Below are 12,341 nucleotides of genomic sequence, written 5' to 3'. Positions count from 1 at the left end.
ACAGATGGCCAAGATGGCAGCTTCCTTGGCTGAAATTGATAGGGTTTACTTCCACTTGAACATACTCACATGCCCAGTAAATCCATGCCCAGTCCTGAACCACCATTTTCCTTTTTTAGTCAACTAGTACTGTTTAAACAACAATGAATTACTGGATGTGTACAAAAACAACGCACACACACACAATGTTCAGAGCTAATGGAACAAAACTGTCTGCTGAAATTGTTCATGAAACAGGTGAGAACTGGGAGAAAATGGTCCTGCACTTCCTAGATAGGGACCAATCCAATCCATAGGTATGTAAAAAATCAGAAAGGCAGGATGCACAGATCAGTAAAAGTACCACACTTTATTCCATAAAAACACATAGCAAGCTTACATGGAGTAAAACTGTGATTGGCATGGAGTGCAGAGAGAATACCACATGGGTGTGGCCAAGGATTGAATCAGAGCTTCAATTAGTAAGCCTCCATGGTTTGAGAGCCAGACCCGCCACACAGAAGTCGGTGGCATCTCTGGCCGTCCTGCGTGCACCTTGTCTCATAGCAGCAAGGAAAGCGTCCAGAGGAAATAATTGGGCAGCAACATGTTTTTGGGGCCCTGCCCCCTTTGTCAGGCTTCTAGCATCTAGTCTCGTGTTGAAGCTGATGCCTCCTGGGATATGTGATGTGGATATGCCAGGAAGCTCCAGGAGTGGGGTTACGTGTCATTCTCACATGGCCAAGTATGGAGGATGGTGGCAGGGTGGAATGTAAACATAGGAAGAAAGATAAACACATTAAAGCTACAATAAGGGGAGAAAAAAATGTTTTTGAGTTTGTCCGCTTTAAGTTTAGAGAGTAGGATAAGGTATGTTAAGGAAAGGGTTAGATTTAAGTCTATTTTCAGGGTACGGGTTCAGTTTTTAGGGTTCAGGTTACGTTTAAGAATATATTTAAGGTGAGCGTTTAATTTTGAGTGTGGTTAGTTCTGAAACTTCTAAACTTCAAGTCTGCTTTATTACTTTTTTCTTTTTGAAACTGCTTTGTGCTGAAGTGACTTGGTCGAAAACTAGTGTGCCGAAGTCACTGCATCAAACAGCACCATTGTAATAGCATAGTCTTTTTTTTTTTTTTAAAGTGTGTTAACTAGCCATGCCTTCTGCTATAACCGGCCTGTTTCAGTGTGAATAGAAGAATTTGTTGACAATTCCATCTTGCTGTCAGTAACCCTATCTGAGTGAAATCTAGATTGTCAGCAAGCTTTATCTTCCCAGTAGGGAATTGCCGGGAAGCTTTTATTTCTCCTTGGATATTTGGGATAGCCTGGTGAGGAATAACTTCCACAATGTCAAATGAAACACGTAATGATTCATAAGACCCTGGTCAAGGTCAGTGAGACACTTGACAAGCAGGAGAGGCTCTTTCCCTATTAGTCTGGCATCCCCGTTCAGCAGCTTGTGTCAACTTCAAGCCCTAAACCCACCGCTTACACTCACACTCCGTATCCCCAAGACATTCATACAGGTTGTCTATGCCTTTGATCTATTATGTGATGCTTCCATAAAAAAATTGATGTGAAAGCCTCTTACAACAGACCAAAAAGTAAAAAGCAAAGTCTGTTTAAATGTATAAGAAAAAGAAAAGTGGAGGAATGATGGACTTTGATGGTACCATAAATTCTGGACATAAACAGGGAAATACCAAATTAAAAAAAAAAGTACCATATTTTCTGGCGTGTAATAAGGCGACTGGGCGTGTAAGACGACCCCCTAATTTTCCAGTTAAAACATAGGGTTTTACCCTATACTCGCCGTATAAGACCACCCCCTCTTCTGAGGCAACACCATTTTATAACATCAGTTTTGATGTTACTGTTAATAATTTTAATTAAAATGGTTATGACTTACCGGTAAGTAGCTTCAGCTACTTACAGAAAGTCCCTGTGCCGTAATACTCTATGGCAAGCGGTATATTCTATTAATGCATACAAAGCCTGCTCAGATTGGCAAAGGTTATATAAGCCCGCCTCTCTGACTCAGCCAATCCGAGCAGGCTTTGTATGCATTAATAGAATATACCGCATGCCGTGATTTGCTCAGCGCGGTAAATAGAGTATTACAGCACAGGGACGCCAGTCAGACGCCCCTAACAGCAGCCTGTAAAAATGTCCTGTGTGCATGAGCCCTAATCCTTGAATGGGAATGAATGAGTGGATCCACAGCATCTGCTGGACTATTATTCATTTGTTCGTTCATTTAATTTTCACTGTTTTTTTTTTTAACCGCCCCAGCTCTCCTATTTATCAGATTTCCAACTTGTATATGTGTATGAAATTGTATATTCACCCCTTTACCTCCCTTATCCTGCACATCTGCATATTAACCCCCACATCTCCATCCTGCCACTGAATGCGACTTGTACATTAACCACTTCTCCTACGTTCTCCTCTGATGCACTGTGTCTAGTGTACCATTTCCAAGCTCCATGTTTTAAACCAGTGATGGCGAACCTTGGCACCCCAGATCTTTTTTAATTACTTTTCCCATGATGCTTATGCACTCTTCAGTGTAGTGGAGTATCTTGGGAAATGCAGTTCCAAAACATCTGGGGTGCCAAGGTTGGCCATTACTGCTTTAAACCCTTCAATACCAGCATGTTTCTTCATTTCTGAAAAATTGGGGCAAAAAATAGCGGCTTTCCAAAAAGCGGCCATTGTGAGAGGTTTTGTACTGTTTTAGCATTTTTATTTGATATGTTCTAGAAGAGAAATAAGGAAAAATCGTTTTTTTTTTCCCTTTTCATAGTTAAAAATGATTAAAAAAAAGCGTAGTTATTCACTGCCACCAAAAGAAAGCTGTACCTGTCTCCAAACAATAATTATCACATTTATTTGGGTACATTGTTGCATGAAGGGAGTAATTGTCGGTCACAATATAGCACTGAAGAATAGCCTGGTAATGAAGGAGTACTACAGGCCGGTATGCATAGCTAATTATCTATCTCCACAAGATTTTTGACAGAAGTATCATTTGAATTCAAGTCTGATACGACATCCATTGAGCAGTGCACATGTGCGTCCACTTTCTAAGAAATTCATTTAGGTTTGTATACAAAATCTATGCTTCCAGCATTAAACTGGAAGAGTAAATGTTAAATGAATAAAGGCATTAGGGGACATGAAATGCATTGCAAGTATCTATTTTGCCGTGCTTCCTTTTGGCTGTACAGGCAGAGTTTTGTCATTTCGTTGCTGTCGGACTCTATTATCCATTGTTTGATAACTACAAGTCTGAAAGCTGTTAGATCATCTTCACGGCCCACTGTAATGCAGACACAGTGTCTCCTGAGCCATCCCTGAAACAGCACATGATGAATATAAAATAATTCAGACTGAGACTAGACTTCATTTATTGGCCACTTATTAATAATCCATTAATCATACAATGCTAGCTGAAGAAGAAAGATTTGATGTGGAAGTTCTAGATATTCGTATTGAAAGTAGAGACAAAAATATATTGTTATTTATAGTTAAGTTGGTGGATACCGTGAAAAGATTTCCTGCATTCTGATGTAAAAATGCAATAATACGGATTTTGTTTACATGTAAGAGTTCCATTACTAACGTTGCGGACTATTAAATGATTTGATCTCCTTGTTTCCTGTTGCATAGCTGTGGGACATTGAGTTACATTTGTACATTGTATATATTTAACTTCCAAGGCTGGGGTGGGGGTGCTTAGGGCAGAACTTGATGTCTTATTTGGAATTTTTTACATATTGGAAAACATTCATGGTGGATTCACACTGTTCCGTGGGCCCATATAGTTTCTATTTTTCTTCCACGCTAAATGCAGCACAAAGATTCTAAGCAGCCCAAGAGGAAAGAATGGGGTTTCTCCTTCGAATGTATCTTCATGCTGCAAAATACATGAGTTTTGCTGCATGAAAACAGACAAGTGTAAATAGACCCGCATTGAATGACAATGTGACACGTGATTTTAGTTATTATAACAAAACTGTAGCGGAGAAGTAGTTTAATCTACAGGGTCTCCGCTGATAGACAGGAAAACAGGTAATAATCCAAATAGGCAGGAACAGCATGCAACAATCCAGGTAGCGTTATACCATCCTTCCCTCCCAAGAACTAAACGACACATATGCTGGGAGTCAAAACTAGAATGCCTTGTTTATTGAAAACACAAGAGATCTACACTCTGCCAAAACCCCTCCCTCTTTGAGCCATTCCACACAAACACACATCCCATAATATGCTTACAAGGCAGACAGGAACAATAGGACAATGGAATGCAGGTATTCACAATAACAAACCCCACCCCATTGGCATGAGTCTATGAAACACTTCTACCATTTTCTAGCCATCTGCAATACATCCCCACACATCTCCTGAGGGACACTGCTCAGAAATATGATAGTCCCAAGTGAAAGAGTTCTCTCTCTCAACACAAAGCACACTACAAACACTTGGTTCTTAAAGGTATACACATGCAATAAACATAATGCATACACGAAGGACAATATACAGTGGCTGTGTTTGCCACAAAAACTATAGCATAGGTCTTTAGTTTACATTTTATATTGCATACCGGAGGATTTTAGACCTTAAATGGGGTACACACTAGTAGAAAATGTGCTGAAAATTCCTGTCCAAGGTAAAATCGTACGATTTTCGGCTAATGTGTACACAACTTTCAGCAGCCGATGCCGACATACTCAACGAAAAAAAACGGAGGTACAAACACCAAAATTTTTATCGTCCGTCCCCAGACGACCAATTTTTGTTTAATGTGTATGCAGTACGTACGCCAAAAATCAGATAGGAAAGACCACGCATGATCTGAAGATGCTGACGACCCGGAAGTCTAGGAACAAATGTCCCAATAGAAAAAAAAAAAAAATTGGACAAGAAATTTCGTGAACATAATGCACTGTCAACCAAAAACGGTTATGAACGCTGAGCATGAGAGAGAAAAATCGGAGGATATTTCTTCTGATTTTCGTCAAGTGTGTACGAGCCTTTACTGCCAGCAAGTGTGGATTTCTATGATCATTTGCCAAACACATCAGTTGACTTCTCTGTTGGTTATTTGTAGCCATGATTAATCAAATTGAATCCAAGCTGTTTGCAGGCATGTAGCAAGTTCTGAAGAATTCATGTATTGCAAGTTTTAGTAATTGATGGTTACGCAGATAAAAAGCGTCATTGTATTTTTGGGCTGGACTAGCACTGGACCAGTAGGATGGGATGGTTTTATTTAAAATCCAAAAAAGGGGTGTTCTCCTCAGAGGAGGTGAACCTGTTGTGGAAGTATGTTATGTTTAGACTTAATTTTGGTGCCAGAATTGTTGCCTTTCTGATAATGTTGGTGGAATTGTTCAATAGAACAACAAATCATGGATATGCAAGTGGGAGATCTTAATTAATGCGAACACATTGAATTAGATCAGTGGTTTCCAAACAGTGGCCCAGGGGCCAGATGTAGCTCTTTGCTTGCTTTTTTCCAACTCGTAGGGAGCTAATTTATTTACTGACACCAACGAAGGGCACAATTCCTCCCAAAGACCCCAATGATGAGGCACAATTCCTCCCAATGACACCAATGATGGGGAATAGTTTACTCCCAGTGATTCTGGGACATTCTGGCTACAGTCCACACCCCTAAAGTCTGAAGGCCCTTTGTTTAGAAAGTTTGGAGACTATGAAAAAAAAAAAGGAAAATTTTTATTTTTTTATATACTGTATATACCTGTATACTTTTTCTTTTATACTGTGCAACTATCGACTACTTCTATGTGTGTGTGTGTGTGTGTGTGTCTATATATATATATATATATATATATATATATATATATATATATATATATATATATATATATATATATATATATATATATATATATATATATATATATATAAGTATCTCACAAAGTGAGTACACCCCTCACATCTTTGTAAATATTTTATTATATCTTTTGATGTGACAACACTGAAGAAATTACACTTTGCTGTAACACCTTGTAACACTAACGAGTCACGTGACACCGGGGGAGGGAAAATGGCTTATTGGGCCCAATTTGGAGATTTTCACTTAGGGATGTACTCACTCTTGTTGCCAGTGGTTTAAACAATAATGGCTGTGTTGAGTTATTTTGAGGGGACAGCAAATTTACACTGTTATACAAGCGGTACACTCACTACTTTACATTGTAGCAAAGTGTCATTTCTTCAGTGTTGGCACATGAAAATATTTGCAAAAATTTGAGGAGTGTACTTACTTTGTGATATACTGTGTGTATATATATATATAATATAAATTATTTTTTGTACACTAGCCCTGTAGAAGAGCGAAATGCGTTGGTTATATCTAACCTTCTTGTTCAGTAAATAATATAAGCAAATTTTTTCTTTCGTTCATTGACGGACACAGCTCCTGATCTTCTTAACCATTGGGTTATACTACCCCCTACAGGAGTAGGACACTAGACAGAAAAAAAGTCTGGCTGTGCCTATGAGCAGTCCCAGGAGGTATACTCCCTCTGCTATAGGTTTTTTTTCTGCCTAGCAAGGAGTAAGTACCAATTCCTTGCTTGGGATCTCTGGTCCTGGCAATTTTTTCTCCTGGACTTTTCCTGTGAAATATACATTCAACTGCCGAACTGGGCAACAGGCTGACTAATCTACATCCAGTGGTTACCCCAGTCTGGCCAGCGAGTACTCGCAGACCTCAGCTCTGCGCTAGGTCGGCCGCGACATAGCCCCACACGGACGGGGACTGGCCTGCGAGTTAAACGCCTTGCGAGGTCGCATATGACTGGGTCTAAACTCGAGTCGCAGCGTTCCTCCTGGCCGACAGCTCGGGGTTCCCCTCCTTCCCGTTAGGAACCCCCCTCATCAGTCTGGTGGTCCCTGTGGGCTATCTCGCCCCCCCATCACTCCCCCTCCTTCACTTGCGCTGGGGCTGTGGGGTGGCCTGGTCCACCTTCTGGGGTGGAAGCAGGGGGGTGCGCTGCAGGCGACCGAGCGATCGGCTGTGGGGGGGGCTGTACCTGGTGGCAGCTCCTGCCAGGGGCCCCCCTTCCTGCCTGTCCTGTTTTCTGAGGCCTAGAGATCCCTCCTAGCCACTTTGTTGTAGCCTGTGTGCTCAATGCACTGCGGCCATGTTTGTGTAGTCCAGCGGCCATTTTGCTGTGGTTTGTCATTGAAAATAGTGGCGGCACAGGAAGAAAACCAAGAGAAAAATCTATCTAAAGAGAAAAAATTGCCAGAAAAAAAAGATCCCAGCAAGGAACTAGGTCCTTACTCCTGACTAGGCAGAAAAAACTGAGTACCTATAGCAGAGAAAGGGAGTATACCCCCTGGGACTGCCCATAGGCATAGTCAGACTTTTTTTCTGCCTAGTGTCCTACTCCTGTAGGGGGCAGTATAACCCAATGGTTAAGAAGATCAGGAGCTGTGTCCATCTATGAACATCAGAGAAATGGATTTTACGGTAAGTCAAAAATCCAATTTTTTTTGCGGGATAATTGTTTTTCCTAGGTGCTCCTACAGTACATAGTCGTGATTTGAGTTTCTCTTTTGTGTAATTTACAGTCATTTACACATAACCCCCATTCTTATCGTGTTTCTGTGTCCTCGTGGGTTGATCAAGTCCTGATAAACTTGCCTGTTTATCCTCAATATGTGACTTTGTACCACGCTTCAGATTTTGTGCTTATGGTAGAAATTTCCAGAGAACTGGAAGTCTTAGTAAACATGTTTAATGATCCGCTACATATTGTCTTTTGATATCTGTTTTTCTGCCATCAGCCAACAAATGCTTTATTTCTGTTTTCAATGTCTTTCAGGCCTTCTTACAAATGTGCAATCTGCCAGTCCAGGTGGTTTGTAGGGCAAACGCTGAATATATGTCTCCATCTGGTAAGCATGGTATTCATTTAAGACGCTGTGTTTGAAACGGTGCTCTGACTCCATGGCAACTCCACGCAAGCCTCCTACTCATAAATATATCTGCATTACTGTGCATGCTGATTTTTCTCCCGAAAACTTGTAATTCTTGCTGCTTAAAAGGGCTATAAAAATGATAAATCTTGCATATTATTTTCACCTGTGAGAGTGGAAAGTCTGTGTATGCTAGTAGGGGTGCAGCGTTGTGTTTTCTGTGTGCTAGCTGTGCATATACCTCAGCCAGGAGCTCCCATGGATAAAAAGCCTGCGGACATTTTCATGTGATGTGCAGCGCCAGGAAAGTCACCTTCTCTTACTAATGCTTCAGTTGATTCTCGTGTTTTATTGGAGTAGAGGATGTTGGTGTATCATCCTCTGTTCAGTGCTAATGAAGAACTCCAGTCTTTTAATGCAGTTATAATGGGCTCTCACTACCTTTTTCTGGGAATTTTATTTGTAGGTCTATTTGCTCCCCATAATAAATGTCCAGCTAAAGACTGGAACACCATTTTGTATGTCTGGTATTGTTTCACTGTAAAATACTAGTGGCTGTGGCCTAAACTCTGAATGTTGCCTAAACACCACCTATTTGCCCTATCTGAAAGGCATCAGATGGAACAGGAAAGTGACTGACATATGTGTCAGTCATCAATACGGTCTTCTTTCCCTTGAATAGGAACTAGGAAATGTTAGCTAGTCATGCATGACTTTTTATTGCTGACATTCAATTCAAATGTCTTTCTCTTGGTTGTGACAACATTGCATGTTGTGTAGACAGAACCCTTGCTGGGAGACTGGTCATTTTTGAGGGTAAAATGGGTGAAGTCAAACACACAGCATTTCTAGAGGAAAACCTGTTTGAGCCGGTAAGGCAGTGGTCCTCAACTCCGGTCCTCAGGGCCCACTAACAGGCCAGATTTTAAGTATTACCTTGGGGAGATGCAGACTAGAGTAATGCAATCACTGAGCAGCAAATTATATCACCTGGGATGTATTTCAGTTATCTTGCAAACCTGGCCTGTTAGTGGGCCCTGAGGACCAGGGTTGAGGACCACTGCTTTAAGGGACCTGAGATGGGTAGTGGTTCACCTTCCAGTAGAATTAGGACTATAAACTTGCAGCCTAAAGTTGTCCATAGACTGTTCGAATGTTCCTGCTGAACCGGTCGAGATTCGAACCGTGTATTCCCAGCCAGTTGGATTTTACATTGTGTTGAGGGGGGAATCGAGCGATTTTCTTGCCTGCGATCACAGGCACCACACAATAAAATGACTCTGTCTATGGCCAGCCTAGGCTACACTTGAGTGGTTTAAGCCAAACATTTAAATGTCACAGAATGACCAGTTCAAAGCCCAGAATTTAAATTGATAATGCGTGGCAAGCTTAGAAATGACTGTTCACTAATGGAGATTTTTCAACCTGGCAGAGCCAAAACAAATTGCCAAGAAAAGGCACAAATTTTAAGTTCCAGTTGTTCAAAGGGAGAGACTTATCACAAGCTGTAATTGCATCTATACTGCATCTATACATGGTTCAACCAAGTATTCAGTTGGGTCTTATTTATGCAGTTGGTGCATGAAAGTGATAAATATTTTGTACCTTCAAAGTGTGGAAGGATAGGTGCACCTATCCTTAGTGAGCCTCTGATACCTACCCTTTAGCATTTCTGACAGGTAGCATGCTTACTTGTCCCTTAGATTTTCATTGTGACAAGTGCAGCACAAATTTTGCATTGCAATAAAAGATGATTGAGGCAAAAATGAAGGAAAGAAGCAGGACCTGACCTGAAAGTGAGTATTTTTAACTACAGGTGGTGTGGTGCCAAATCAGATGACACAGAATGTATCTACATGCCATGGAATGTTTGAGGGACATATAGAGAGTAGCAAAACCACTGATATAAAAGCAGAAATGTTTATTGTTTAATAAAATTAACATCTAGAATAAAATTCTACAATAATAATTAAGAATATATATGTGCGTTTAAGTTCACATGCAGTGCATGTAATGATTCCAAAGAAAAATCCACGTGTAAACTGCCGTGCTTCAAATGGTCTTCCTCAGGAGTACATGTGAAAGAAACCAATATGATGGAACCCAGTTGCTATTTGGAGGTACAGAGTACAATATCAGCTGGAATAAACATCTGGACCTAGACGATTATGATGTGGCAGTGTGGTTTACAACTTGCACCTTGATTCACTTATGGTGAATGATTAAGAGACCTGCTATTGCTGACCTTGGGATATCCGTAATCCCCTCATAGTTTTCCCCTTTGGTTTGTGATGAACATTTACCTGCATGCTGCCAAATTCTGTCTTTTTTTTAGGACATTGTATTTGAGACATGCGTTTTGCTATACTTATCTAATTGGAATAATGCACAGTTTTGAAAATGGCGGTCTTCTATCTGTTTGTCCCATGCTGCTCCAAAGGGGACGAAGGTAATGCTCTTGATGTTTAATCCAGCTGATATTGTACTCTGTATTTCCAAATAGCAACTTGGTTCCATCATATCGATTCTATTCATATGTTCTCCTGAAGAAGATCATTCAATGTTGTTAAACAGTAAAAATGTCTGCTTTTATATCAGTGTTTTTGCTTTTTCTCTATATGCCCCTCAAGAAGTCCATGGCTACATATTAGTTCTTTATATGTATACTGCCTTATAAAGATGAGGGCATATAGCACAGAGTGTCTTAGGTATTATGTGTGTATAACAGAATGTATCTCAGCAGAGCAGACAGGTACTGTATCTAGCATGTTAAGGATGCTGGAAGAGGGTATCAGGATCCATTACGGGTTAGTGGATAAGTGCTCTAAAATTTAAATTACTGCCTAAGTATGTTGTGTAAATCTAATCATGCAAATTTTTTTTTTTTTTTTAATTCTAGGTTGTAAAACTACAAACCCACCAAAATGTGCTCATTCCTTGAATTAATAATTTGGAATGTTAACATTAATTTATTTTGGATTTAGGTTTGGATTTTCAAGGTCTGTGCTTGGCATATGCATTGTAGAGAACTGGCTATGCCTGCTACAGTGATTTTATTACAGGCATTCCCCGTTTTTAAGTACACTCGCTCTATGTACACTCGCGAGTACGGACACAGCCGGGTCAGCTTGGCATGGCACTACTCCCGGTTTTTAACATTGGCGTCTATGGGAAATCTTGGTCAGCTTGACATGGCACTGCTCCCAAACCATAAGTGACAGGGATACCAAACCTAGGGAGCACTGAGAAGGAACCCGGGACTACAACATATACTATTTGTGGCCGGCCAGCTTGCATAGGTAATCTACCATGTCATAGTCCTGGATTCCCTCAACCTGCTCCCCAAGCTTGGTGTCCTTGTCACTTATGGTTTGGGAGCAGTGCCATGTCAAGCTGACCAAGATTTCCTATGGAGCTAGTGTATTTACATGCATTGAGAAATTAAAAAAGGTATTGCTTCACTTTAAGTACATTTTCATTTTACATACATGCTCTGGTTCCATTGTGTACTTAAAAGTGGGGTATGCCTTTATTAAGTACATAAATCAAAATTGTGGGGGTTCGCATACCATCCATGGCACTCTTAACATTTGGAAGCGGATGTATACATTTTTTGCATAATATGGCTTTCAGCCACATAAATTGCAATCTGATTGTACAATATTCTTTAGATTTATGAACAACTATGTATTGCAGGGCTCTGATTAAATATGAATTGATTAGGCAGGCCTACATCCTTTCTGGCATATCTATAAAATATTGCGTGGATATTGAAGAATCATCTTTTAATGATCAGCTTGATGACATTATTCTGCATGTAGATCTGTGCAGAGCAGTTCCTCTCTGTTTTTATATTACCTTGTGTTCTTGCTGTGCACTTCGATCTTACTTCTAGAAACAGAAGGTAACCTGGTATTGCCAGGCTAGAGGGAAGAATGTACACTCAACTGTGCGTAGATTGCTTTGGAGTAGTAGTTTTATAGCTACAACCACTGCACCGCCAATGCGGTTAGTAATACAGTGGGACTTTCACATGGCAGTCTGCCCGATGTATCAGTCTATCTAATAACTATGGATGCACCGATCCGATGCCGATATGGCCATTCTAGCTGGATCGGAGGATCGGTAACATTGACCGATCCACTGGCCGATCCGGTTTTTGCTTAGTAACGGCTCAGCCATCCCTTACTTGGTGCAGTAGTAGTATGGGATGGTAGCCGCTACTTCCTGTATAGTCCCAGCTCACAGGCGGAGTGATATCAGATACACTCCGTCTGTGAATGGAGGAGCTGTACACATGAAGCAGCGGCTTTGCTCTGTACTGCAGCTGCTTGCTTTGTGTGTTGCTCCCGATCGGTTCCGGTATCGGCGATTTCACAATGCCAGATATCGGTATCGGGTCC

General features: G+C 40.8%; 1 protein-coding gene across 2 annotated transcripts in view; it reads left to right on the top strand.

The window, feature by feature from the left end:
* The window catches only part of MTX2 (metaxin 2), a 130,396-nt gene that overhangs the window by 68,893 nt on the left and 49,162 nt on the right, over positions 1–12,341 (top strand). For both annotated transcript variants that reach the window (XM_082262274.1, XM_082262275.1), the window contains exon 4: positions 7,845–7,917. In XM_082262274.1, coding sequence (XP_082118400.1) covers positions 7,845–7,917 — 73 coding nt within the window. The remainder of the gene's footprint in view (positions 1–7,844; positions 7,918–12,341) is intronic.

The sequence above is a fragment of the Pelophylax lessonae genome (genome assembly GCF_965119305.1).
Source record: "Pelophylax lessonae genome assembly, chromosome: 6".
Taxonomy (NCBI): Eukaryota; Metazoa; Chordata; class Amphibia; order Anura; family Ranidae; genus Pelophylax; species Pelophylax lessonae.
Note: the sequence above shows the minus strand (reverse complement) of the source record. Positions and strands in the feature narration are given on the sequence as shown.